At 43.8% G+C, this 27958-nt stretch overlaps 1 protein-coding gene across 1 annotated transcript; it reads left to right on the forward strand.

Annotated features, from left to right (window-relative positions):
• The first annotated feature begins 2641 nt into the window (after positions 1–2641).
• tbc1d24 (TBC1 domain family, member 24) lies at positions 2642–27859 on the forward strand. Its single transcript, XM_072679217.1, has 8 exons — positions 2642–2707; positions 6951–7875; positions 9956–10110; positions 13231–13389; positions 15660–15723; positions 15855–15950; positions 23034–23295; positions 23955–27859. The coding sequence occupies exons 2-8, from the start codon at positions 7045–7047 to the stop codon at positions 24110–24112; spliced, it is 1725 nt and encodes a 574-aa protein (XP_072535318.1). The 5' UTR covers positions 2642–2707; positions 6951–7044; the 3' UTR covers positions 24113–27859.
• The last annotated feature ends 99 nt before the right edge of the window (positions 27860–27958 follow it).

Consider the following 27958-nt stretch of genomic DNA (forward strand, 5'->3'; position numbering starts at 1 on the left):
CCTAAAACAGCATAGCGACCACACAGTTCCCTAAAGAGGCGCGTTAGAAACAGGAGATCTTACTGGAACCTTTCTTCTTTAGAACATACAGAACACGGCCTGCGGAGCTTCACGTCCCGAGACTGAGGTTATCTGCTGAGGAGTGTGTTCTAATGGAAGAGATGGTTCTGTGTGATATGGGTTCTCTGGTAATGATTGTAAAGGAAGTGTGTTCTAAGAGTGTTTTCTTTGGCATGTGAGGTTCTGTGGTACTCTGGTTCTGGGCTCTGGTTCTGTGTAACGCTGGCGGGAGCTCGGTGTGTTTGCGTGCAGATGTTGAGAAGGCCTGACTGCCGGCTGATCTTTGGACCTTAATTAACTTAACCCTAATCAGGGTCATGCGCTCTCCTCGCGCACAAAGCAGGGCGTTGTCCTGTTACCATGGCAACGTGCCGTTCAGCAGGGTCACGAGGAGCGCAGGGCAATAAACAGGATGAGCGCGGGGCAGTAAACACATCCGGGGTCATTACACAGCTGGACGCCAATCACTGCAGACAGACAATTCTACTGATTATATGTATATATGTGTATATATGTGTATGTGTGTGTGTGTGTGTGTGTGTGTGTGTGTGTTACTAATAAACACATTGTGTTTAGGCCAGTTTTAGAAAATGATATTAAATATATATCACCCCATTATAGTTTTAAATATTCTCCCAGGACACACACTTCAAACTAAACACAATAAAATTACCTTATATTAATGAATAATTAAAATATATATTTAGATGTTCTGTGAGCTTATTAGTCTAACCAGTTCTGCACACATTATATTAATCAGTCATTTTTACATAATATACACAGTATTATTATATATTTATGGACATCCATATGCAACTGTTTGTGCATCTCTACAGAAACACACTTCTGTACATTTTATTATATTATTATTAATGTTTATTTGCTCAATTTAACAGAAAATGTAATGCAGGGTGTGGTACAGCGCAGGGTGTGGTACAAAAGGTACAGCGCAGAAATAAGTGTGTAATATATATGTGTTTTCCAACCTGTTCAATTCTGTGAATAAATGCCATATTTAGGATTTTTGCCTGTAAAAAGTTCTATTTATAAATAAAAGCTTTTTGTCAGAAGTGTGAAGATTAGAAGATGTGTAGAGGTGTACAGCCTGTACAGATTTTACTGGGGCTAGAATCTCCTTTTTTATCTAAATTGTTTCTTCTAAAATACTGTTGCAAAATGTTGCCATCAGCGATGTTACCTAAGAAAATTTTAATAAACTAAAATGTGACTTTTAAACTTTTAAAAGTGGTGAGAAAAGCTTATAATCAGAAAAGCTCATATTTTTCTCATATTCTCAGTGCTGCTACAGTCAGGATTTGTACTGATATTCAACATAAAAGTCCAAAATTTATACTTTAATTACTAATTACATCAACATTTACACAATGTTTTCCACTCAAACAATTCAATTATAACTATTATAACATGCTATAAATGTTTCTTATTGACCTTTTACTGAGATATCTTAAAGGATTAAACACTAACTCTGAAAAAGTCCACAAAATAAATAAAAAAATAAAAATTAAATTTTTTATCTTTAGTCTAATTTGTTAGACACCAAAAATACTGTTGCAAAATGTTGGCATCAGTGATAATGATAATATAATAAGAAACAATAATAAAAAAATGCTGTTACAGTCAGGATTTATTTAAATTCAACATAAAGGTCCATATATTAAATTACAAATCACATTGACATTTGCACAACTTAAGCAACTCAATTGTAACTATTATAACATTTAATAAAACTTTTAAAATCTTTAATCTATTTTTTAATCATTTTTGTGTCTAATTTGTCTAAAATGCTGTTGCGTAATGTTGGCATCAGTGATAATGATCATATAATAAGAAAATATTGAATAAAATAAAAAAATAAATACAATATTTGTCATTTTTTAAGCACAATGTGACTTTTATACTTAGAATACATAGAAAAGCACATAATCAGAAAAGCTTATATTTTCTCATACTGTCAGTGCTGTTACAGCCACGATTTGTGCTGATATTCAACATAAAAATCATTTGTACATTTCTTTCACTAAAATAACTCTAATTATAACTAATTATAACTATTCTAACATGTTATAAAACTTTTTTATTTTTAGTCTAAACTTTTTGTGTCTAATTTGTCTAAAATACTGAAATGTTGGCATCAGTGATAATGATACTATAATAAGAAACTATTATAAAGATTTAATAAAATAAAACAATAAATGCAATGCAGCACATTGTGACTTTTATACTTATAAAAGCTTATATAAAAATGTATAAATATTTGTCTCATGTTGTCAGTGCTGTTACAGTCAGGATTTGTACTGATATTCCACATAAAAGTCATATTTTCTATTAAATTACAAATGAAATGATTAAATTTTCCTCTAAAATAACCCAATGATCGGTTGATTTGTTTACAAAAACAACAAAACCACATACAAATAAACAACAGCTGACTAAATGACCCGTTACACATCCATATATAAGCTTTATTAATCAATAAATTGTGTTTAGTGATTAGTGACGCTCAGCAAACATCTGCCAACGAGGGTGCGCATGCGCTGTGACTGCGGCTGTCTCTGCTGTCACAGCGCATGCGCATAGCGCTCAAAAATGAATGCGGGTTGTCTGCAGGAGGGATAAATCCAGGCAGGTAGGAACGATTCAGGGCTCAAATTCGGCTTGTGTGCACGGTGGAAATGCTGAGGGGGGTTATTACACTGATATATGATGTTTATACGACGTGTCATTTGGTTATAAGGCGCTGTAAGGCGGCTAAAGGCTAACAGACAGACGGCGGCGCTGCCTTTCATGCGCTTTCCTGTCATTGTATTAGTGTAATTTGACTGATTTGATTGATTGACAGGTGTCAGTTAGGCTACAGAGCTGTTTTAGGGTGTTGATTTGTATCTGCATTAGGTTAAATGTCGGTGACGACGCGTGAATTGACTTCTTGTTGGAATTATCCGTTCCACCTTAAATGCTGCAGCAGTTACATTCAGGCGCCTCTGGCGCCTGAATGTAACTGCTGCAGCATTTAAGGTGGAACGGATAATTCCAGCAAGCTTCATTGAAATGCATTGCTCCTGCACTTCCACTGCTTTCTGTTTAATCTAAACAACCCCAAGAGCACCGAGGGTCACTTACTAACCAATAGGAAGCAGTTTCACCTGCATGAACACACCTGCACCCATACCCACCTGCCCTGAAGGCCACCTGAAGGCCACGCCCCTTTGTACTCATCACTGGGCTTATAGCTAAGTCTGTTTATGATAAGCCCTCTCTGCTCACCAGGCTTACAGCTCATGTGAATGCACTACCACAGCCTCTGCTCTGCACCAGACCATTGCTGTGAAGAGGGTTTGATTGCAGTCAGCCCCAGGAGAGCACTAGTGAGGTCAGGTACTGGTGTTGGATGATTGGGCTGTGGGGCTCCAGTGGGGCTTTTTACCCCTTTACCCCATTGCAGTGGGCACTGTGCTTTTTATGTGTGTATTTGAACACCAGAAGAAAGTCAGAAGAGTAACAGTATTTTTTTGTGATTAATTAATTGATTGAATATATTTTTAGTGACATTATAATTCTGTTATTATTGATTTATTTATTAATTTAGATGTAAATGTAATGTTTTTCCCCATAGTGAGTTATTATGTACTCACACGTATATGTTTATTTAATTAGCACTCAGCATTTATGAGTATTAAACCTTTTTTTTTTACATAATTAATAAAGCAAAAACATGAATATCAGCATTAAAACAAACCTGGATGCATTGTGGTAATACAAATTACAGCTTAAATACATTTCTTAAAATATTAATTTAACATTTGTAAGTTATGAGTAATATAACATTTGTTTTTAAATAATTAATAAAGAAACAAAATGAATATTAGTAGTAAAACAAACTGTATTATGTTAATTAGAATGGCAGAATATATATTTTTCTACAGATACATTTTATACATTTTAATATCATTTTAATAACAAAAGTGATCACATTTTCATTGCTGCAACATAGATTTGAAACTAAAAGTGTGAAATATGTCTTTTTTTTCCTAAACGTAGTTATTATATATGTATAAATACATTATATATGTTATATTAGTATATTAGCACTGTTTCATATATGCTATATACACTATATGATGTACTGTATTTGTGATTAAGGTTGATATTTAATAGGTTAAATGTAAATAAAGGGTAAATGTAACGTTAAATGTAATATATACCACTGTTTTCTTGTTATAAAAGCCAAAATGATAAATATCAGTAATCAGAAAAAGATTTGTGGACACATTGTGACACTGATGAATGTCCAGATACTTTTGGACATGTAGTGTATGCAGTGAAAGTAGGTGACCCAGTAGCTGAGACTGGCCTGACTGTCTCCGCTGCTGTTTGGTTTCTGCACTTGATGTGATTAAGACCCTTCCGTACTGACGGCCCACCGTAGCTGACCCCCTCTGTGGTAAGAGGCTCAGTAATAGGCCTTACCTGAGGCGTCCTAAGGCCTTACCTGTGCCTCCTACTCTGCCCAGAGTCAAGGTCACTGAAGGAGCGCAGTGGACAACGTTGTACCTTTATTTACCCCTAGCTGTAGTACACACCTGTGACGCTGCCACAGTGCCCCCAGAGGATTTTCTGAGTAATGACTAAACCACCCTCTGATGATGTGTGTTGAAGGTGGGAGGAGCTTATAAAGAGGCGTACATGATTTAGGGCTGATATTGGTGATACTGGGGTTTAGCTCCATGCTTTGGTCCATGATCTAGATAACAGTAAGTCATGCAGTGTCACAAACCACATAATCAATCAGATCATATTTATTTGTGTAGCTTTTATAACTGTTGTCGTTACAAAGCAGCTTTACACATCAGTCATTAGTAAAAGACAAGAAATCAGCATCATAAGAAGACCCCCAGTGAGCAGCCAACGGCGAAAACCCCCTCAGAGCTGGAGGAAGAAACCTTTGGAGGAACCAAGACTCCCAAGGGGGACCCGACCCATCCTCCTCTGATCAGAACTATTTATGAATTATTGATAAAAGTTACCAAACCATCTAAACTGTTGAACTGGTCTGATCATAATCATACTATAATAATCCTGGTGTAGATAGTTAATAGTGGTGATATTAATAGTGCAGATAGTTAAGAGTCATTTTGGGGTTTGAACATGGTCATTAAACAGGTAGCAGTGGCAGGAGGGTGAGCCGCTGGTCTGGTATGGGTGGTGGTGGTGGGGGAGGTAGTGCAGGTAGGTGCAGTTAGTGTTGGGGATGCAGCATTCTGATTCACCTACGCTGTAAATTTCCTACTTTCTGCGTTAATTAACTCGCCTGTTTCCAGCACCGTCTTCAGTCAGAGCTACAGCAGAAATGTAGCAGAGACAGAGTCGCACTTTAAATCTGAAACAAGCTCGATTTAATAACAGGAAAACAATTAAAGAGCTTAATGGAAAGGAGGCGGCTCTCAGATCTGACAAAATTAATATAATAAATGACAGATTTTGGCAGATTGACGACATCTAGTTAGCGCCATGCTAATCGTAATGGGCCTATCATCGGCATCGGCCTTGTAGCTCCAGAAGCATGGAGCAGGACTCCTCTGATCTTATAAATATATAATATGAATGATATGAATGTATGACTTCACTGAGCTGTTGCTTCAAATAAAGAAGCTAAAGCAGGGGCGCGCTGAGGGGCGCGCTGAGGGGCGCGCTGAGGGGCACGCTGAGGGGCGCGCTGAGGGGCGCGCTGGGCCGAGACGGTATGAGGGTGAGTTCAGGCCTCGCAGCTGAAGGAGAGCTGAGTTATTGATGAGCTCTGGTGATCTGTCTGATCAGGTTGTGGAGCAGTGACGGTCTGCTGCCGCTGTGCTGACCTGCTTGAGGGTGGCGGGGGGGGAGATGGCGGGATGAGAAAAGCAGAAGGAAAGGGAGACGGTTTTCTGTCTGTAAAAATCTAATAAAGTGTAATTGCTTAATGCTGTTGGAGCGTATCTCATAAACACACACACACACACACACACACACACATCTCGAGGGTACAAGGAGTGCTGTTATATAATAAGCGTATGTTTTCCCTCTTTCTCTGCACGACAGCACTGGTTGAATAGCTGAATAATTACTGTGTCATATGAGATATGGATGAATATGGATGAGTATACCTGAATATGGGAATGGATTTGTGTATATTAATATAAGTGTGGGTATTTGTATGGAGGGTATATATAATCATATGGATGGTGTATATATTTAGATTTAGATTTATATATATATATATATATATATATATATATATATATATATATATATATATATAAACATGGATATGAATGGGTATATATAAATGAGTATGGGTGGGTATGTTTGGTTGCGGATTGGTATGAATATGGATATAGATATGGGTATTGATTAGTATAGATGGTTATATGTGGATGTGGATTGGTATGTATAGATGTATAGATATGGGTATTGATTAGTATAGATGGGTATATGTGGATGTGGATTGGTATGTATAGATGTATAGATATGGGTATTGATTAGTATAGATGGGTATATGTGGATGTGGATTGGTATGTATAGATATGGGTATTGATTAGTATAGATGGGTATGGTATGGATGATCCAATCTCAGTTATGCTCATCTTTTAAATATATAAACAGACAAACCCAGACATGGGACGCATGCTCATTAGGGCGGGGCTTTGGCGTCAGATTGAATATTCTATTTTTCACAGCGTATTTAAATAACGTTCCACGAAGGTGAGACAAATGACGAAATGTATAATGCTAGAAAAGCTTATTTGTATATAGTAAATTTGAGTAATTCTCATCCCTGATGTTGATGCTGGGTGTGAACCGGGCCAGTACTGTTCTGATGTTCTGTTTCTCTGCAGTGGAGGACGTTATGGGTGATTAGCCCCTCTGTATCCATCCTTCTCTCTGTGGCTGAGCAGTGGGGTGAGCGTGTGCTCCTAGAGGTCCGGGGCGATGGCGTCGGAGGATCAGGAGGATTTTGGTGTGTTTGTGGACTGGGCTCAGATGGGGGATATTTCGCGCGATGCCGCTGCCACCAAGACGGAGTATAAGGACCCGAAGGAGCTGAAGCAGCACGCTCGCTCAGGCCAGTGGGCCAAGAACCACACTCAGAGGGCGCTGGTGTACCGGCAACTGATCAAAGCCCTGCCGTGCCGGGCAGTCACCGCCGACGCCGCTGTGTACCGTGACATTGTGGGAAATGCCAGCAGTAAGCGGAACCCGGCCAACTACCCTCTGCCTGAGTTCGTGGACGGGACCGTGGTACCGCTCTACTGCCTGAAGCCGGAGGCAGTGGGCTCGGTGCACGCCGTCATTTCCTGCGTGGCGGGCGAGTTTCCGGACGTTTCTCACTGCCCGGCGCTGCCCGCGGTGGTCTCACTGCTGCTGCACTGGAGCGCAGATGAGTCGCAGTGTTTCGAGGCGGCGGGCCGCCTGCTGGCCTGCAACGAGCCGGGCCGCCGTATGCTGGACCAGACCTTCCTGGCCTACCAGTCGTCCTGCATGACCTTCGGGGACCTCGCCCACAAGTACTGCCCTGCCGCCCACAAGCTGATGGTCGCGGCAGCCACGGATGTCCTGGAGGTGTATGCTGACTGGCAGCGATGGATCCTGGGGGACCTGCCCTTTTCCCATGCTGCCAGGGTGATGGACGTGTTCCTGGTGGAGGGGTACAAGGTGCTGTACAGAGTCGCTCTGGCCATCCTGAAGTTCTACAGGAAGCACAAGGCTGCCGGAGCCACCACCACCCAGCAGGACTCAGCAGGGGTCAAAGCTGACATTCAGGTAGAGATGGTTCCCATATTACTACTGATACTAACTACCACTGTTATTACAACTATTACTACTACTACTATTACTGTTATTACTACTGATACTAATACTAACTACCACTGTTATTACAACTATTACTACTACTACTGCTACTGTTATTACTACTATTACTACTACTACTGCTACTGTTATTACAACTATTACTACTACTACTGCTACTGTTATTACTACTATTACTACTACTACTGCTACTGTTATTACAACTATTACTACTACTACTGCTACTGTTATTACTACTATTACTACTACTACTGCTACTGTTATTACAACTATTACTACTACTACTGCTACTGTTATTACTACTATTACTACTACTACTGCTACTGTTATTACAACTATTACTACTACTACTGCTACTGTTATTACTACTATTACTACTACTACTGCTACTGTTATTACTACTATTACTACTACTACTGCTACTGTTATTACAACTATTACTACTACTACTGCTACTGTTATTACTACTATTACTACTACTACTGCTACTGTTATTACAACTATTACTACTACTACTGCTACTGTTATTACAACTATTACTACTACTACTGCTACTGTTATTACTACTATTACTACTACTACTGCTACTGTTATTACTACTATTACTACTACTACTGCTACTGTTATTACAACTATTACTACTACTACTGCTACTGTTATTACAACTATTACTACTACTACTGCTACTGTTATTACTACTATTACTACTACTACTGCTACTGTTATTACAACTATTACTACTACTACTGCTACTGTTATTACTACTATTACTACTACTACTGCTACTGTTATTACTACTATTATTACTACTACTGCTACTGTTATTACAACTATTACTACTACTACTGCTACTGTTATTACTACTATTACTACTCATACTGCTACTGTTATTACTACTAGTACTACTACTACTGCTACTGTTATTACTACTGCTACTACTACTACTGCTACTGTTATTACTACTATTACTACTACTACTGCTACTGTTATTACTACTATTACTACTCATACTGCTACTGTTATTACTACTAGTACTACTACTACTGCTACTGTTATTACTACTGCTACTACTACTGCTACTACTGCTACTGCTACTACTACTACTACTGCTACTACTGTTACTGCTACTACTACTACTACTGCTACTGCTGCTACTGTTACCACTGCTACTACTACTGCTACTACTGCTACTACTACTGCTACTACTACTACTACTGCTACTGCTACTACTGTTACCACTGCTACTACTACTGCTACTACTGCTACTACTGCTACTGCTACCACTACTACTACTACTGCTACTACTGCTACTACTACTACTATTACTGCTGCTACTAATACTGCTACTACTACTGCTACTACTGCTACTGCTACTACTACTATTACTGCTGCTACTAATACTGCTACTACTACTGCTACTACTGCTACTACTACTGCTGCTACTGCTACTACTACTACTTCTACTACTACTACTGCTAATGTTACTACTACTACTGCTACTAATACTACTACTGCTACTATTAGCATCTGAATCTCCTCTTGGTGGCGTAGTACCGTTTAGAAGCAGATCAGCTTTAACTCAAAGTGAGAGCTAACCAGGCTAAAATACAGCTTCCAAACATGGTGGAGGTAGTTTCACACACTGATACTGTAACTAAGACCCCCAAAGTGAACAGTGGCTTTAAGTGAATCAGATTAATACATAACTAATTATTATTTTATTCGCAAGTGTTACAAATATAGGTTCAAATCTAACTGTGTTTGATTGACAGCGCATACTGATAGCAGGGCACAAATGAGGCCCCACCCACTTACTCAGTTACTTGGGGTCTCAATGAAGCACATCTGAGATGGCCAGTCTGGAGGCCTTCTGGGGTCTTACATATCCTGACCCACTGGCTAATTATTGAAAATCCAATCAAATTCTGAATATTATTTTATGAATATTATTGTGTAATTTATTCCTAATAACAATGAGCCAATAATCAATATCAGTAATCACTATTCCTGATAAACCTTTTCTCCCACGCAGGCATTTGTGCGGGGCATCGGGAGCAGCGTGAGTCCGGATAAACTGCTGGAGAAGGCCTTCTCCATCCGACTGTTCAGCCGCAAGGAGATCACCCTGCTGCAGCTGGCCAACGAGAAGTCCCTTCAGCAGAAGGGCATCACCGTCAGGCAGAAGAGGTACACCCATAATCAATAGTCAATCAATAATCAATAAATAATCTGACTCACAGTTTATCTACACCTGTCAATCAAAGACATCCAAACATTGTACTCTCATTTACACCAATCAGCCATAACATTAGGTCAAGAACACTGCTGATCTGGGTCCAGTGGCTCCTGTCTGTCGAGGGGTGGATCTACATATTAGTCAGATGATGACTAGATGATGAAGGTACTGAAGAATCTGAGACACTTTGACCAGAACCAGACTGTGATGTTCTAGATAATGACTGGATCAGAACATCTCCAGAACCTCAGGAGGCAGGTCTTGTGGGGTGACCCTCCCGGTATGCAGTGGTCAGTACCTACCAAAAGTGCTCCAAAAAAGGATGAGCAGTGAATCGGCCACATGAGGATCACTGATGCTCATGGAGGCCCCGCCCACCTCTCAACTTACATCTGACTCGATGGCAGAAACCACAGAACACCTTCAGAGGTGTGGAGTCCATGCCTCAACGAGTCAGAGCTGCTCTGGTGGCATGAGGAGGACCTACAGAATATTAGACAGGTGGTTTTAATGTTATGGCTGATTGGTGTAAATAAGGAGAGTAAGGTCAGGTAGGTATTTTAGGTATTTATAGTTTTGTACATACCTGATGTACTTAGTATTTACTGAGTATCTCCAGTACACTCAGTACACAGAGCCCAGTTCCACTATCAGAACCCTCCTGTAGATCAGTGCTGTCCTGCTGTAGAGTGATCACCTGAGCCTCACCACAAGCATTTCAGTGAGTCTAGTACACGGCCCTCGCTATCCCACAGTGCCTTGATTGTTGTCAGGTGTGTGTGTGTGAGTGTGTGTGTGTGTGTGTGTGTGTGTGTGTGTGTGTGTGTGTGTGTGTGTGTGTGTTTTCATGCTGGTTGTGTTTGTGTGTGAACCTCCATCTTTCGGTTCTCTCTTCATTACTCTTCTTTTCTGTTTGTTGTTCTCCTTCCTTCCATTCGCTCCTGTGTTTCCTGCTTTCTCACTTCAGCATCAGGTACTCTTCATCCCACTGTCATCATCATCATCATCACCATACATCCTCTTCATCACTCACTAATTTACCCCCTCTAACCCTTCAACAGTTTTTTTTTTCACTCAACTCTTTATACTGTTTACTTAAGTCTTTAACTACCAATCAGTTAGCTAGAACCGAGCCTATTCAGTTAGCTAGAACCGGGCCTTTAGGCCTGGGAACTAAACTGGCATTAGGTTAGCTAGCCAGCTACAGGTCCAGACACCAGAACAGGTCAGATTTCGTCAGTTTTTTTACCAAACCATTCGCTCAACTTTGTTCTCAGAGTCTTTATCCTCTAATCAGTTAGCTAGAACTGAGTCTATTCAGTTAGCTAGAACTGGGCCTTTAGGCCTGGGAACTAAACTAGCATTAGGTTAGCAAGCCAGCTACAGACCCAAACACCAGAACAGGTCTGATTTCGTCTGTCCAAAACCATTCCCTCAACTCCAAGTTCTCAGATCTTTACTTATTGACACAGATATTTACTAAACTTTACTGAACAGATCTTTTCTTATTGAGTTCCTGTTATATCTACACTGTATATAATTCAGAAAGGGTGACCAGTTGTTTTCAAATACTTTCAGTATATCTGTTATTCTTTCTACTGGGGGTGTTAGTGTCATGGCGTGTTAGGTCAGACCAAGATGGATGAACACTCGCAGAGATGGAATCAAAGCAAGCAGATTTATTGACAAAACCAGGTTAACAAAAAGGGGCAAGTAAGGCAAAGCGAGCAGCAACTAATGGGTACAAGTCATAAACAAAACTCAAACGTGACAAACGCAATGGCGAACACAACAAACCTGGAACTGGGAGGAGTCGGGAGCAGGAGCGAAGGAGAGACTAACAAAGGAAAAACCAGAAGGGAACTAGAACTAAATCTAGGCTTTAAGGGGTTAACGTGAACCAAACCTAGAGCAGCGCTCAAAAATATACAAGGAGAGCTGAGGAACCAGCCGTAGACCAAACGGCAAGGCTGACCTAACCTCAAATAGTCGCGTGCCGCCGCGAGCGTGGGTCACCTTGCTTGAGCGTGGGTAACCTGAGAATCCTGACACCTGAACGTGGGTAAAGCACCGGAGCTGACCTGAACACACCAGAACGTGCAAGGAACCTCGGCAGAGAACTACGGTATTGAAAGTACCCCCAGTCCCAGGTGTAACACATGAACTAAACAATGAACAATTACACTGAAGTAAACTGAACCAACCTCACATGAACATAAATGGACATGAATTGACTCAACTGAACTGAACCAAACACACATGAACATAAACCAGGGGCTTTAATAAATCCTTATTTGGGCCTGTGGGCGACGGCTCGGGATCACCCCGGGGGAGGGCACGATAACGAGGGCCTGACATTTAGCAACATTTGTCTTCTCCGATATGAAATATTTGATCTATGTGTTTTTTTGCTATTCTGCTATTCATTTTTTCGCATTTAGAAAAAAAAGGTCCATCAGTGCTGTTTCATATTTATTATAATCGTGATCTTCTGGGTGTATATCTAATAAAAACAACGTAGGATCTAATGGAATATCTTATTAAATAATCTGCTCACACGTCTCTCTTATCTCTCCCCAAAATGTTTAGATTTGTGCACACTGTCAGACACAGTGAAACAGGGTTCCTTTTGCCTCAGTGCACTTAGTGCAAATATCTGGTATATTTTTATTATACAAATAAAATTATAATAATGAGGTTATATAAGTTTGCAAAATTTCATCTTTAATTAACAGAGCTTAACAACAACACTGCACTGACCTGTCAGGAATTACAGCCATTTTTACATCGTCCTTCTATTCTCACTGGTTCAAAATTGGACCAATTCACTAATTCATTGTATAATAATTGTATAATTAATTGTAGATATAAGAATTGTTTTTTTTAATACTCGGATGCAAATCCATTGTAGTTAATGAGGGTCTGAACTCATGGACATCACCTAACACTGGGTGTAAACCCATTGAGCACAGAGCCAGTATTACAAATATTATGTATATACTTATGGACTTCACTGTGTGTGTGTGTGTGTGTGTGTGTGTGTGTGTGTGTGTGTGTGTGTGTGTGTGCAGACGAAATGTTCAGTTAGCTGTGAATGCGGATAATTTCTGCTCGGAGATCGTCAGTGCGAAGGAGATGAAGGAGATCTGGTCCTGGATCCCGGAGCGTTTCGCTCTGTGCCAACCACAGCTACTGTTCACCACATCAACACACGGCTGCAGCTTAAACAGGTACACACACACACACACACTCACACACACACACACTCACACTCATAACAGCCTGTAATGACCTTTAACCCCAGTTCAGTATTAACTAAACAGCAGGGGGCGCTCCGACTACTTCCTCTTCCTGTTTTAATACTGATCTTCAGGTTGACTGTTTACGCCACACAAACACACACAGCTACTGCTCTCACTGGTCCACACACACTTCGTCTCTAATGGATGTGCTGGGTGGGAAACACTAAGGGGGTTAATGTGTTTTAGACCCTGTGAGGTTCTAAAGTCCACCATGAACATCATAGACACCTGCTCACCCCTCACACACTGGGGTCAAACACGGTCAGCTCACTGCACTGAGGCCCAGTCACTCCAGCAAGTCACATTACATTCATTTTAATGGGAAACTCCACCGACTGCAGCGGCTGGTGACTGTTGAAGCGGTGTGGTGACTGTTGATGCTGCTGGTGACTGTTGAAGCTAATGACTGGTGACTGTTGATGCTGCTGATGACTGGTGACTGTTGAAGCTGCTGGTGACCGTTGATGCTGCTGATGACTGGTGACTGTTGAAGCTGCTGGTGACCGTTGATGCTGCTGGTGACTGGTGACTGTTGAAGCTAATGACTGGTGACTGTTGATGCTGCTGATGACTGGTGACTGTTGATGCTGCTGATGACTGGTGACTGTTGAAGCGGCTGGTGACTGTTGAAGCTGCTGGTGACCGTTGATGCTGCTGATGACTGTTGGTGCTGCTGATGACTGGTGACTGTTGATGCTGCTGATGACTGGTGATGACTGGTGACTGTTGATGCTGCTGATGACTGGTGACTGTTAAAGCTGCTGGTGACTGTTGATGCTGCTGGTGACTGGTGACTGTTGATGCTAATGACTGGTGACTGTTGAAGCGGCTGGTGACTGTTGAAGCTGCTGGTGACCGTTGATGCTGCTGATGACTGTTGGTGCTGCTGATGACTGGTGACTGTTGATGCTGCTGATGACTGGTGATGACTGGTGACTGTTGATGCTGCTGATGACTGGTGACTGTTGATGCTGCTGATGACTGGTGATGACTGGTGACTGTTGAAGCTGCCGATGACTGTTGATGCTGCTGGTGACTGGTGACTGTTGATGCTGCTGATGACTGGTGACTGTTGAAGCTGCTGGTGACTGTTGATGCTGCTGGTGACTGGTGACTGTTGATGCTGCTGGTGACTGGTGACTGTTGATGCTGCTGGTGACTGTTGAAGCTGCTGGTGACTGTTGATGCTGCTGGTGACTGGTGACTGTTGATGCTAATGACTGGTGACTGGTGACTGTTGATGCTAATGACTGGTGACTGTTGAAGCTGCTGGTGACTGTTGAAGCTGCTGGTGACTTGATGCTGCTGGTGACTGGTGACTGTTGATGCTAATGACTGGTAACTGTTGATGCTGCTGGTGACTGGTGACTGTTGGTGCTGCTGGTGACTGTTGATGCTGCTGGTGACTGTTGATGCTGCTGGTGACTGGTGACTGTTGATGCTAATGACTGGTGACTGTTGAAGCTGCTGGTGACTGTTGATGCTGCTGGTGACTGGTGACTGTTGATGCTAATGACTGGTAACTGTTGATGCTGCTGGTGACTGGTGACTGTTGGTGCTGCTGGTGACTGGTGACTGTTGATGCTGCTGGTGACTGTTGATGCTGCTGGTGACTGGTGACTGTTGGTGCTGCTGGTGACTGGTGACTGTTGATGCTGCTGGTGACTGTTGGTGCTGCTGGTGACTGGTGACTGTTGATGCTGCTGGTGACTGTTGATGCTGCTGGTGACTGTTGGTGCTGCTGGTGACTGGTGACTGTTGATGCTGCTGGTGACTGGTGATGCTGCTGGTGACTGGTGACTGGTGATGCTGCTGGTGACTGGTTGTATTTCAGTTGTTCAGTAGCAGCGCAGGCTACTGAATATTATTATGTTACTCTATGCAGATGTTTAACGCTCTGTAGCAGCTCTCCTCTGAAGCTGCAGCAGCTGATTCAAATATGAGTTCCTAAACATAGCACAGCCATATGGAGTTCCCCTCACGCTGAACCTGCTACTATAAATAAGGGTGTCATACCCACAGAGCTGCACATGCTGTGTTAAGAGACATGAGTCTGTGTAAAATATGAAGAAAGACTGAACAGAATCACTGTGTTTTAAATGTGTCCAGAAAAACAAGGAAACCCCCTTGTGTAGTTCTGAGTGTGTGTGTGTGTGTGTGTGTGTGTGTGTGTGAACATGTGTGTTTGTGTTTCTCAGGTTTTATTCTCACTGTGAGGGGTATGAGCCGACACTGCTACTGATCAGAACTACAGACAGAGAGGTACTGACTCTCTCTCTCTCTAACAACTGAACTGTTATGTTGTCATGGAAACTGACACAGTGTGTTAGGGTGATGTGTTTAGGGGATGTGATGTGATGTGTGTGTGTGTGTGTGTGTGTGTTGCGGTTAAGGTATGCGGGGCCTTCCTGTCGACGGACTGGGAGGAGAGGAAGAGGGGGGGTAATAAGCTCAGCTACTTCGGCACGGGGGAGTGCTTCGTCTTCAGAGTGAGTACATGTATCACTCCACTGCGCACTCTCTGCAGGACACACTCACTCACAGTAACACTGACTGTGCTGCATGATGGGATTCAGCAGCCACAGGCAGGGAGGCTGGTATTCAGCAGCCCCAGGCAGGGAGGCTGGTATTCAGCAGCCCCAGGCAGGGAGGCTGGTATTCAGCAGCCACAGGCAGGGAGGCTGGTATTCAGCAGCCACAGGCAGGGAGGCTGGTATTCAGCAGCCACAGGCAGGGAGGCTGGTATTCAGCAGCCCCAGGTAGGGAAGCTGGTATTCAGCAGCCCCAGGCAGGGAGGCTGGTATTCAGCAGCCCCAGGCAGGGAGGCTGGTATTCAGCAGCCACAGGCAGGGAGGCTGGTATTCAGCAGCCACAGGTTGGGAGGCTGGTATTCAGCAGCCACAGGTAGGGAAGCTGGTATTCAGCAGCCCCAGGTTGGGAGGCTGGTATTCAGCAGCCCAAGGCAGGGAGGCTGGTATTCAGCAGCCACAGGCAGGGAGGCTGGTATTCAGCAGCCACAGGCAGGGAGGCTGGTATTCAGCAGCCACAGGCAGGGAGGCTGGTATTCAGCAGCCACAGGTTGGGAGGCTGGTATTCAGCAGCCCCAGGCAGGGAGGCTGGTATTCAGCAGCCACAGGCAGGGAGGCTGGTATTCAGCAGCCACAGGCAGGGAGGCTGGTATTCAGCAGCCACAGGCAGGGAGGCTGGTATTCAGCAGCCACAGGTTGGGAGGCTGGTATTCAGCAGCCACAGGTAGGGAAGCTGGTATTCAGCAGCCCCAGGTTGGGAGGCTGGTATTCAGCAGCCACAGGTTGGGAGGCTGGTATTCAGCAGCCACAGGTTGGGAGGCTGGTATTCAGCAGCCACAGGTTGGGAGGCTGGTATTCAGCAGCCACAGGTAGGGAAGCTGGTATTCAGCAGCCCCAGGTTGGGAGGCTGGTATTCAGCAGCCACAGGCTGGGAGGCTGGTATTCAGCAGCCACAGGCAGGGAGGCTGGTATTCAGCAGCCACAGGTTGGGAGGCTGGTATTCAGCAGCCACAGGTTGGGAGGCTGGTATTCAGCAGCCCCAGGTTGGGAGGCTGGTATTCAGCAGCCACAGGTTGGGAGGCTGGTATTCAGCAGCCACAGGTTGGGAGGCTGGTATTCAGCAGCCACAGGTTGGGAGGCTGGTATTCAGCAGCCACAGGTAGGGAAGCTGGTATTCAGCAGCCCCAGGTTGGGAGGCTGGTATTCAGCAGCCACAGGTTGGGAGGCTGGTATTCAGCAGCCACAGGTTGGGAGGCTGGTATTCAGCAGCCACAGGTTGGGAGGCTGGTATTCAGCAGCCACAAGAATAAATTAGAAGTGTGCAAAGGCTGCAGGTCAGCCGATTGGACGGTGGCATCACCAGGAATATGATCTCCTCACTTTAATGACATGTTTAATGTTTTTTTAATTAAAAAGCAGTTAAACACATTTTTTATAAAAAAATAATGACCCAGTCAGGAACCAAATCCCAAACAGAACCACAGTCTGAAACCAGGTCCTCCAGTGAAAGTTCTGTTCCCACCAGTGGAGTAAAGGCTGCACTGAAAGCAGAACCGGTACTGAAGTGCTGAGTCGACTGTGCTCTGTTCTGTTTGGATCTTCTGGTGGGAAATAAAACTCCAGCTCCAGACTGAGAGGAGTGATCACTCCTTATTAACAGCAGTGCTGCAGTACTAAATCTGTCACCCAGGGGGCGGAGGTCTGCCTTTATCTCTACAGAACTGCTGTGATGGGAACTGTCCTGTCACATGACCAGTGACTCATCCCCATGTGACAGTCAGTCAGTGGCTTTATGATCGGCACTGTCTCTGAGCTTTATGTTAAAACCAGGCTGTCATTCAGTAACCAGGTAAAGCTGCACTGCGTCCCCAGCTCCACCATCAGACACTCAACACTACCACTCAGCACTACACACTACCACTATACACTACCACTCAGCACTACACACTACCACTCACCACTATACACTACCACTCAGCACTATACACTACCACTCACCACTATACACTACCACTCAGCACTACACACTACCACTCAGCACTACACACTACCACTCAGCACTACACACTACCACTCAGCACTACACACTACCACTCACCACTACACACTACCACTATACACTACCACTCAGCACTACACACTACCACTCAGCACTACACACTACCACTATACACTACCACTCAGCACTACACACTACCACTCACCACTATACACTACCACTCAGCACTATACACTACCACTCACCACTATACACTACCACTCAGCACTACACACTACCACTCAGCACTACACATTACCACTCAGCACTACACACTACCACTCAGCACTACACACTACCACTCAGCACTACACACTACCACTCACCACTACACACTACCACTATACACTACCACTCAGCACTACACACTACCACTCAGCACTACACACTACCACTCACCACTACACACTACCACTATACACTACCACTCAGCACTACACACTACCACTCACCACTACACACTACCACTATACACTACCACTCAGCACTACACACTACCACTCAGCACTACACACTACCACTCAGCACTACACACTACCACTCACCACTACACACTACCACTATACACTACCACTCAGCACTACACACTACCACTCAGCACTACACACTACCACTATACACTACCACTCAGCACTACACACTACCACTCACCACTATACACTACCACTCAGCACTATACACTACCACTCACCACTATACACTACCACTCAGCACTACACACTACCACTCAGCACTACACACTACCACTCAGCACTACACAGGGGCAGTGGTGGCTCAGCGGTTAGAGCGCCGGGATATCGATAACAGGGTTGTGGGTTCGATTCCCGGGCTCGGCAAGCTGCCACTGTTGGGCCCTTGAGCAAGGCCCTTTACCCTCTCTGCTCCCCGGGCGCTGGAGTTGGCTGCCCACCGCTCTGGGTGTGTGTGTACTCACTGCCCCTAACACATGTGTGTGTGTGAGTGTGTGTTCACTACCAGATGGGTTAAATGCGGAGGACACATTTCGCTGTACAGTCCACGCTGTACAGTGACGAATACGTGCACCTTTATCCTTTATCCTTTTTATCCTTTACTACACACTACCACTCAGCACTACACACTACCACTATACACTACCACTCAGCACTACACACTACCACTCACCACTATACACTACCACTCAGCACTACACACTACCACTCAGCACTACACACTACCACTCAGCACTACACACTACCACTCAGCACTACACACTACCACTCACCACTACACACTACCACTATACACTACCACTCAGCACTACACACTACCACTCAGCACTACACACTACCACTATACACTACCACTCAGCACTACACACTACCACTCACCACTATACACTACCACTCAGCACTATACACTACCACTCACCACTATACACTACCACTCAGCACTACACACTACCACTCAGCACTACACACTACCACTCAGCACTACACACTACCACTCACCACTACACACTACCACTATACACTACCACTCAGCACTACACACTACCACTCACCACTACACACTACCACTCACCACTATACACTACCACTCAGCACTATACACTACCACTCACCACTATACACTACCACTCAGCACTACACACTACCACTCAGCACTACACACTACCACTCAGCACTACACACTACCACTCAGCACTATACACTACCACTCAGCACTACACACTACCACTCACCACTACACACTACCACTCACCACTACACACTACCACTACACACTACCACTCAGCACTACACACTACCACTATACACTACCACTCAGCACTACACACTACCACTCACCACTACACACTACCACTATACACTACCACTCAGCACTACACACTACCACTCACCACTACACACTACCACTCACCACTACACACTACCACTCAGCACTACACACTACCACTCACCACTACACACTACCACTCAGCACTATACACTACCACTCAGCACTACACACTACCACTCACCACTATACACTACCACTCAGCACTATACACTACCACTCACCACTATACACTACCACTCACCACTACACACTACCACTCAGCACTACACACTACCACTCAGCACTACACACTACCACTCACCACTACACACTACCACTATACACTACCACTCAGCACTACACACTACCACTCAGCACTACACACTACCACTCAGCACTACACACTACCACTCACCACTACACACTACCACTATACACTACCACTCAGCACTACACACTACCACTCACCACTACACACTACCACTCACCACTACACACTACCACTACACACTACCACTCAGCACTACACACTACCACTATACACTACCACTCAGCACTACACACTACCACTCACCACTACACACTACCACTATACACTACCACTCAGCACTACACACTACCACTCACCACTACACACTACCACTCACCACTACACACTACCACTCAGCACTACACACTACCACTCACCACTACACACTACCACTCAGCACTATACACTACCACTCAGCACTACACACTACCACTCAGCACTATACACTACCACTCAGCACTACACACTACCACTCAGCACTACACACTACCACTCAGCACTACACACTACCACTCAGCACTACACACTACCACTATACACTACCACTCAGCACTATACACTACCACTCAGCACTACACACTACCACTCACCACTACACACTACCACTCAGCACTACACACTACCACTATACACTACCACTCAGCACTACACACTACCACTCACCACTATACACTCAGCACTACACACTACCACTCAGCACTACACACTACCACTCACTACTACACACTACCACTCACTACTACACACTACCACTCAACACTACACACTACCACTCACCACTACACACTACCACTCAGCACTACACACTACCACTATACACTACCACTCAGCACTACACACTACCACTCACCACTACACACTACCACTCAGCACTATACACTACCACTCAGCACTACATACTACCACTCACCACTACACACTACCACTCACCACTACACACTACCACTCAGCACTACACACTACCACTCACCACTATACACTACCACTCACCACTACACACTACCACTCAGCACTACACACTACCACTCACCACTATACACTACCACTCAGCACTACACACTACCACTCAGCACTACACACTACCACTCACCACTATACACTACCACTCAGCACTACACACTACCACTCAGCACTACACACTACCACTCACCACTATACACTACCACTCAGCACTACACACTACCACTCACCACTATACACTACCACTCAGCACTACACACTACCACTCAGCACTACACATTACCACTCACCACTATACCATACCACTCAGCACTACACACTACCACTCAGCACTACACACTACCACTATACACTACCACTCAGCACTACACACTACCACTCAGCACTACACACTACCACTATACACTACCACTCACCACTATACACTACCACTCACCACTACACACTACCACTCAGCACTACACACTACCACTCACCACTATACCCTACCACTCAGCACTATACACTACCACTCACCACTACACACTACCACTCAGCACTACACACTACCACTCAGCACTACACACTACCACTCACCACTACACACTACCACTCAGCACTACACACTACCACTACACACTACCACTCAGCACTACACATTACCACTCAGCACTACACACTACCACTCAGCACTATACACTACCACTCACCACTACACACTACCACTCAGCACTACACACTACCACTCAGCACTAAACCCTACCACTCAGCACTACACACTACCACTCAGCACTACACACTACCACTCAGCACTACACACTACCACTCAGCACTATACCCTACCACTCAGCACTACACACTACTACTCAGCACTACACACTACCACTCACCACTACACACTACCACTCAGCACTACACACTACCACTACACACTACCACTCAGCACTACACACTACCACTCAGCACTACACACTACCACTCAGCACTATACCCTACCACTCAGCACTACACACTACCACTCAGCACTACACACTACCACTCAGCACTACACACTACCACTATACACTACCACTATACACTACCACTCACCACTACACACTACCACTCAGCACTACACACTACCACTACACACTACCACTCAGCACTACACACTACCACTCAGCACTACACACTACCACTCAGCACTACACACTACCACTCAGCACTATACCCTACCACTCAGCACTACACACTACTACTCAGCACTACACACTACCACTCAGCACTACACACTACCACTATACACTACCACTCAGCACTATACACTATCACTCAGCACTACACACTACCACTCACCACTATACACTACCACTCAGCACTATACACTACCACTCAGCACTATACACTACCACTCAGCACTACACACTACCACTCACCACTATACCATACCACTCAGCACTACACACTACCACTCACCACTATACACTACCACTCAGCACTATACACTACCATTCAGCACTCACTACTAAAAATGTTTCCTGATGATTACATGAAACTATACAGTAAACAATATTACTTTTAATTAAATTAAATGAAATAAAATATTAAAATAAACTAAATGAAATATTAATGATTTCTTTAAGAAATCAAAATAATAAATAAAATATAAACAATTTATTTCTATAAAAAATAAAATATAAACTATTTATTCACTTTTATTTTTTTAAAATGCAAACTAAATTAAATATTTATTTCAACTTAAATAATATAAAATATAATATAAATAAAGCAAATTATATAACAATATATTTTTATTTATAATTTATTTCTGATAATTTATGTACATTTTTAATTAAATATAATCCATAGAAATTAAACTAAACTAAAATGAAATTAAACTAACATAGTTTAACTAAACTAAACTAAAACAAATTAAATGTGTGTGTGTGTGTGTTTGTGTGTGTTTGTGTGTGTGTGTGTGTGTGTGTGTGTGTTTCAGATGAAGCCAGAGATGGAGAGGTATGAGTGGGTCGTTATTAAACACCCTGAACTTGCGAACTCTGCCCCGGCCGAATCTGATCAGCCTGACGAAGGCGCTAATGATGCTAATGCTAATTCGCACAGCCTCCCCGTAGAAACTCCACCCACCTCCACCACTGACTCCTCCCACCTCTCACCCTTCCTTGCCGCCCGGCACTTCCACCTGAACGCCCGAAACACGTCCATGTTCATGGCGGGGAACGTCGACTCCATCATCATCGGTGAGTGGAACCATCAGATGTAATTGATTAATTAAATTGATTAAACATGTCCAAATGTTTGTGGACACTTCTAATGAATGCATTTAGCTTTTGTCTAGTCCCTGTAGAGAAGAAGTACTGCCAATAGAATAGGACTCTCTGGAGCAGATCAACATCATGACCCTAGTGGCTCCATGCTGCCTAATAATGCCAGGCGTGGGCTAGAGGGGTATAAAGCCCCCCAGCATTGAGGAGCTGTGGAGCAGTGGAGGAACTGTGTTCTCTGGAATGATGGAGGAGGAGCTCCATCCAGTACTTTTGAGATGAGGGATGATGAGGTGGGGTGGTGATCATCATCCAACATCCTGACCTCACTAACTCTCTTGTCGCTGAATGCAATCAAATCCTCACAGCAATGCTCCTCCTCCAAAATCTAGTAGAAAGTCTTCTTCTCTGGACAGTAGAGACAGTTACTCCAACAGAAGCAGGATCAGCTCTTTTTAATACCCCTGATTTCAGAAGAAACAGTGAATGACCAGGTGTCCCAATACTTTTGTCCATATAGTGTATGTAAAAAAGCAGGTGCCACAGCAGTGTTGTGTGTTGTGTTGTGCAGTAATGTGTGTGTGTGTGTGTGTGTGTGTGTGTGTGTGTGTGTGCGTGTGTGTCCTCCTGTCCAGGAGGGGGCGGTGAAGGTAACGCTCTGTATATCGACTCTGAGCTGAATCACGGCCGGACGGGTCGCTGCACCACCTTCGACAACCCGCCGCTCTGCTCCGAGAGCTTCCAGATCGCTCTGCTGGAGGTCTGGGGCTTCCAGGACGCCATGGCAACCTAACAACCCAATCACAGCACCTGCAGACTTCACAGGGATGCAGTGTTGTTAGGGGTAACCAAAGTGACCCCGTCCAGGAAACAATCTGGAGGTTTTTCTTTAAAGCGATAGTTTGGTGACAAGTTTGTCCAGTTCACTCTCAAAATGTAGACCACCAGTTAGCACTGGGGCTACAAGGCTAACGTAGCTAACAGCTTATACCTCACCAGTTAGCACGGCAGCTAAGAGGCTAATGTAGCTAACAATTGAAGGACGCTCACACCCCACCAATTGGCACTGGAGTTATGAAGCTAATTGATGTTTATACCCCACCAATTAGCCTTAGAGACAGGCTAACATAGCCAACAAGTCATGGAAGTCTATACCCCACCATTTAGCTCTGGGCATATAAAGCTGATGTAGCTAAAAAGTAATGAAAGCCTATACCCCACCAATTAGCATTAGAGCTACTAAGCTAACGTAGCCGACAAATCATGGAAACCTATACCCCACCGCTTAGCACTGGAGTTATGAGGCTACTGTAGCCAACAAGTAATGGAAGCCTATACCCCACCAATTAGCATCTCTACATTTCCATTACTTGTTAGCTATATTAGCCTCATAATTGGATGCTAATTGGTGAGTGTAGTTGTCCAGTATGTATTAGCTACATTAGCCTCATTTGGGCTAAGGGGAAATGTGTGTATCTGAACTATCGCTTTAATGCTAATCACTGTATATTTGTAATATCATATTAATGATCTGTAATTATTTCAGTTCAGTAGCTTCTTTTTTTACGTTTTTGTAATGTTCCCTCCTGCAGCTGTGTGTCAGGGAGGTGTGTGATTATGGAAACCCCCCAAAAACACATCAGTTAATAACGCGATCAGTGTTATTGATCAGTGTTATTGATCAGTGTGTGATCAGTCCAGATCAGTGGCTGCACTCTTCTGTCTCTGCTGTGTCTGAAAGCATGAAGCCATGCTGTCTTATCATCCTCCCTCTCTCTCCTTATCGAGCAGTGGGTGAATCGGGGCGTCGGAGTGGGAGTCTATCAATCAGCTATTAGTTATCGGTTTATTAGTTAATCAATCACATTATTAAAGGAGTACGCCAGCATTTTCCACGCTCAGCTCTATCTGAAGTGTCTGAGGCGCTTGATTGATCACCACAGACAATGACTTCAGCCTGTTCCTCTGAGGTCGCAGAAGAACTGCAAACCTGCCGATTCCAAACTCAGTTAGAGTGGAAGTCAATGGGCAGATGCTGAATTCTGTGAAAACTGAAGTGAAGGAGGGAACTCCATCTTCACCAGAGCTGCTCTTAGGTTTCGTTCATCCAACTTTACCGCAGTAAGACGCAGTAACATATAAGCAGCTCCAGTTAGCTTCACTTCGGTATTGATGGAAATCAAAGAACCAGTTACACAGTGATAAACCTCAGTCAGAATTCAGCACCTGCCCATTGACTTCTATTGTAGCTGATTTTAGTCTGTGTGTTTTCTGTACTTTTAGGAGTTCTGGGAATCGGGTGGAAATTGTGGTCAGTGGTGATCAACCGTGAGCTACAGACACATTAAATAGAGCTAAATCTGTAAAATGTTGGAATATCCCTTTAAGTCACATATCTCTGCTTCAGACACTGAGAGAACTGACCGCTGTATGGTGGTCAGAGCTGAAGCAGTGCTGAATGTAACCATATGACTGCGCTGCTTTTCCCGAAGTTTTCCTATGAAGGACATGCGTACGGCAGTAAAAGCACCAACGCCAGAATATCAAAATGATCAAAACCAGCTTCCGTGATCAAAACCTATCTAGAACCTTCAGCAGAACTTAACCTAAAGGACCTCTGCAGTGTTTATCAGCCCAGCCCTGATCTGCTGCGTTTGCAGGAAGCAGAAATCAGCTTCAGCCTGATTAAGTTCCGATCCTTTGTTTTCACCGCTGTGTTGGAACAGAGCAGCTGAGTAGAGTCTGCAGAGTGGAACCGTTCTACAGTAGAACATCAGCACCAGTGATCTCTGCAGTCAATACCTAAACTCTACCTGTTTGAATCTAGAAATCCAAAAATCAGATCAGATCAGATTGGATTATGCTTCTTTAGATTATAGCTGGAGATGCTAGGCTAACACTGCTAACAAACGCTGGACCAATGTACTTCTCTTTGTAGACACGCCCCCAAACCCCCAGAATCTCTCAGCCCGGGTCTCAGAGCTCTTCTACATCTTCATTAGAGGTTCTTTAAGGGTTCTCTAGGAAAGGCAATGGTTCCATGTAAAATAATCACAGTTCAAAGAACATTTAGCCTGATCAAAGGGTTTTCAGCGTTGGTGGAAAATCTTTTGTAGATGTTCCTTCCTTTAAAAAAAGGGTTCCACTATAGCTATCTATCAAACATCACAGAACCCTTTTTAGCAATATGTAGAACCATTTCTGTGACTTACTTTAGTCTATGAACCCAAACAGAACCTTTTCCACAGAGCTGAGGAACGCTGGAGGAACCGGAACCTCTTTCACCTCAGCACACCGCGTGGTATCACTCCGCCCACTGTGCTCTAGTCTGAGAACGGGACGTGATGAGGAGGAGAATATAGTTTCGGTTCTAGAACCAGTTCAGTCCTAGTCCGGTTCTAAATTAAGAAGGTGTCAAGAAGGTCTGTCGGTACTGCGTTATTATTTTAACTGATTTGATTCCTTTTATTTGATTCTTTTGATTTGATTCTTTTTTGAAGCAGATGAATGGAGATTTTGGGGCCGTGTTCACAGAGGTTGGTTAGGTGAGCATCTCCTGTTGTAAACTAAAGAAGCTCACGGCAGATATCAGACATGTCTTGGGTGATTGATTGAATCTAGGATCCGTGATCAGTCACGATACTCGGATTGGATCGGGACGTCCCTCCACACGTTTGAAGCATCTAGCCATCGCCTTCCGTTATAGGTGAGCTGAACTGACCGTGCTGATTGGCCATCTCCTACAAATACAGCAGCTTGGAGGAACCCTTACATTAAGATCTGCTGAACTCTAAAACCAGCAGCTCTCCAGTTTATCAGAATCTGGATCGGACTAAGATGTTGGTCTGTATCGTTTGTCATGCCATAATAATGATAATAATGATGATTATGATGATTCTGTTCGTGTTATTTTGTCCATATCAGCCAACCCTGTGTTCTGTGAACGTTGGATGTGTGTTGGATCGGTGTTTTGTAGATTTATGTTCTGAAATGGCGTTGTTGGTCCATCTGTTCGTAATGTTCTGGCTGTTTGCTCAGAGTGTGTGTGTACTGTGCTGTGCTGGTGTGTGTGAGTGTGTGTGAGGGAGTTTGTTTAAATCCTGATGTAGTTTTAAACACTTAAAGTGCAGTTCTCTTCCCTCTGCTCACTAATGTGTTCTTCACTAGATACTTCTGTGAGATCAGACAAGCTCTACAGAATCCAATCAAACCCTAATGAGAGACTGTAGCTCCGCCTCCTCAGTGTATATCACAATACCTACATTTAGAGCGTTATTAATATTCCCCCCTAATGAGAGACTGTAGCTCCTCCTCCTCAGTGTATATCACAATACCTACATTTAGAGCGTTAGTAATATTCACCCTAATGAGAGACTGTAGCTCCGCCTCCTCAGTGTATATCACAATACCTACATTTAGAGTGTTATTAATATTCACCCTAATGAGAGACTGTAGCTCCTCCTCCTCAGTGTATATCACAATACCTACATTTAGAGTTATTAATATTCACCCTAATGAGAGACTGTAGCTCCTCCTCCTCAGTGTATATCACAATACCTACATTTAGAGTTATTAATATTCACCCTAATGAGAGACTGTAGCTCCGCCTCCTCAGTGTATATCACAATACCTACATTTA

This window comes from Salminus brasiliensis, chromosome 5 (genome assembly GCF_030463535.1).
Source record: "Salminus brasiliensis chromosome 5, fSalBra1.hap2, whole genome shotgun sequence".
Taxonomy (NCBI): Eukaryota; Metazoa; Chordata; class Actinopteri; order Characiformes; family Bryconidae; genus Salminus; species Salminus brasiliensis.

What these genes read in the sequence shown, in the direction of transcription:
- tbc1d24 (XM_072679217.1), top strand. Translation starts at nt 7,045, where the DNA reads ATGGCGTCGGAGGATCAGGAGGATTTTGGTGTGTTTGTGGACTGGGCT. An exon ending in GGGTCAAAGCTGACATTCAG is followed by an intron (nt 7,876 to 9,955) that starts GTAGAGATGGTT and finishes TCTCCCACGCAG; the next exon opens with GCATTTGTGCGGGGCATCGG. An exon ending in GGGAGTGCTTCGTCTTCAGA is followed by an intron (nt 15,951 to 23,033) that starts GTGAGTACATGT and finishes TGTGTGTTTCAG; the next exon opens with ATGAAGCCAGAGATGGAGAG.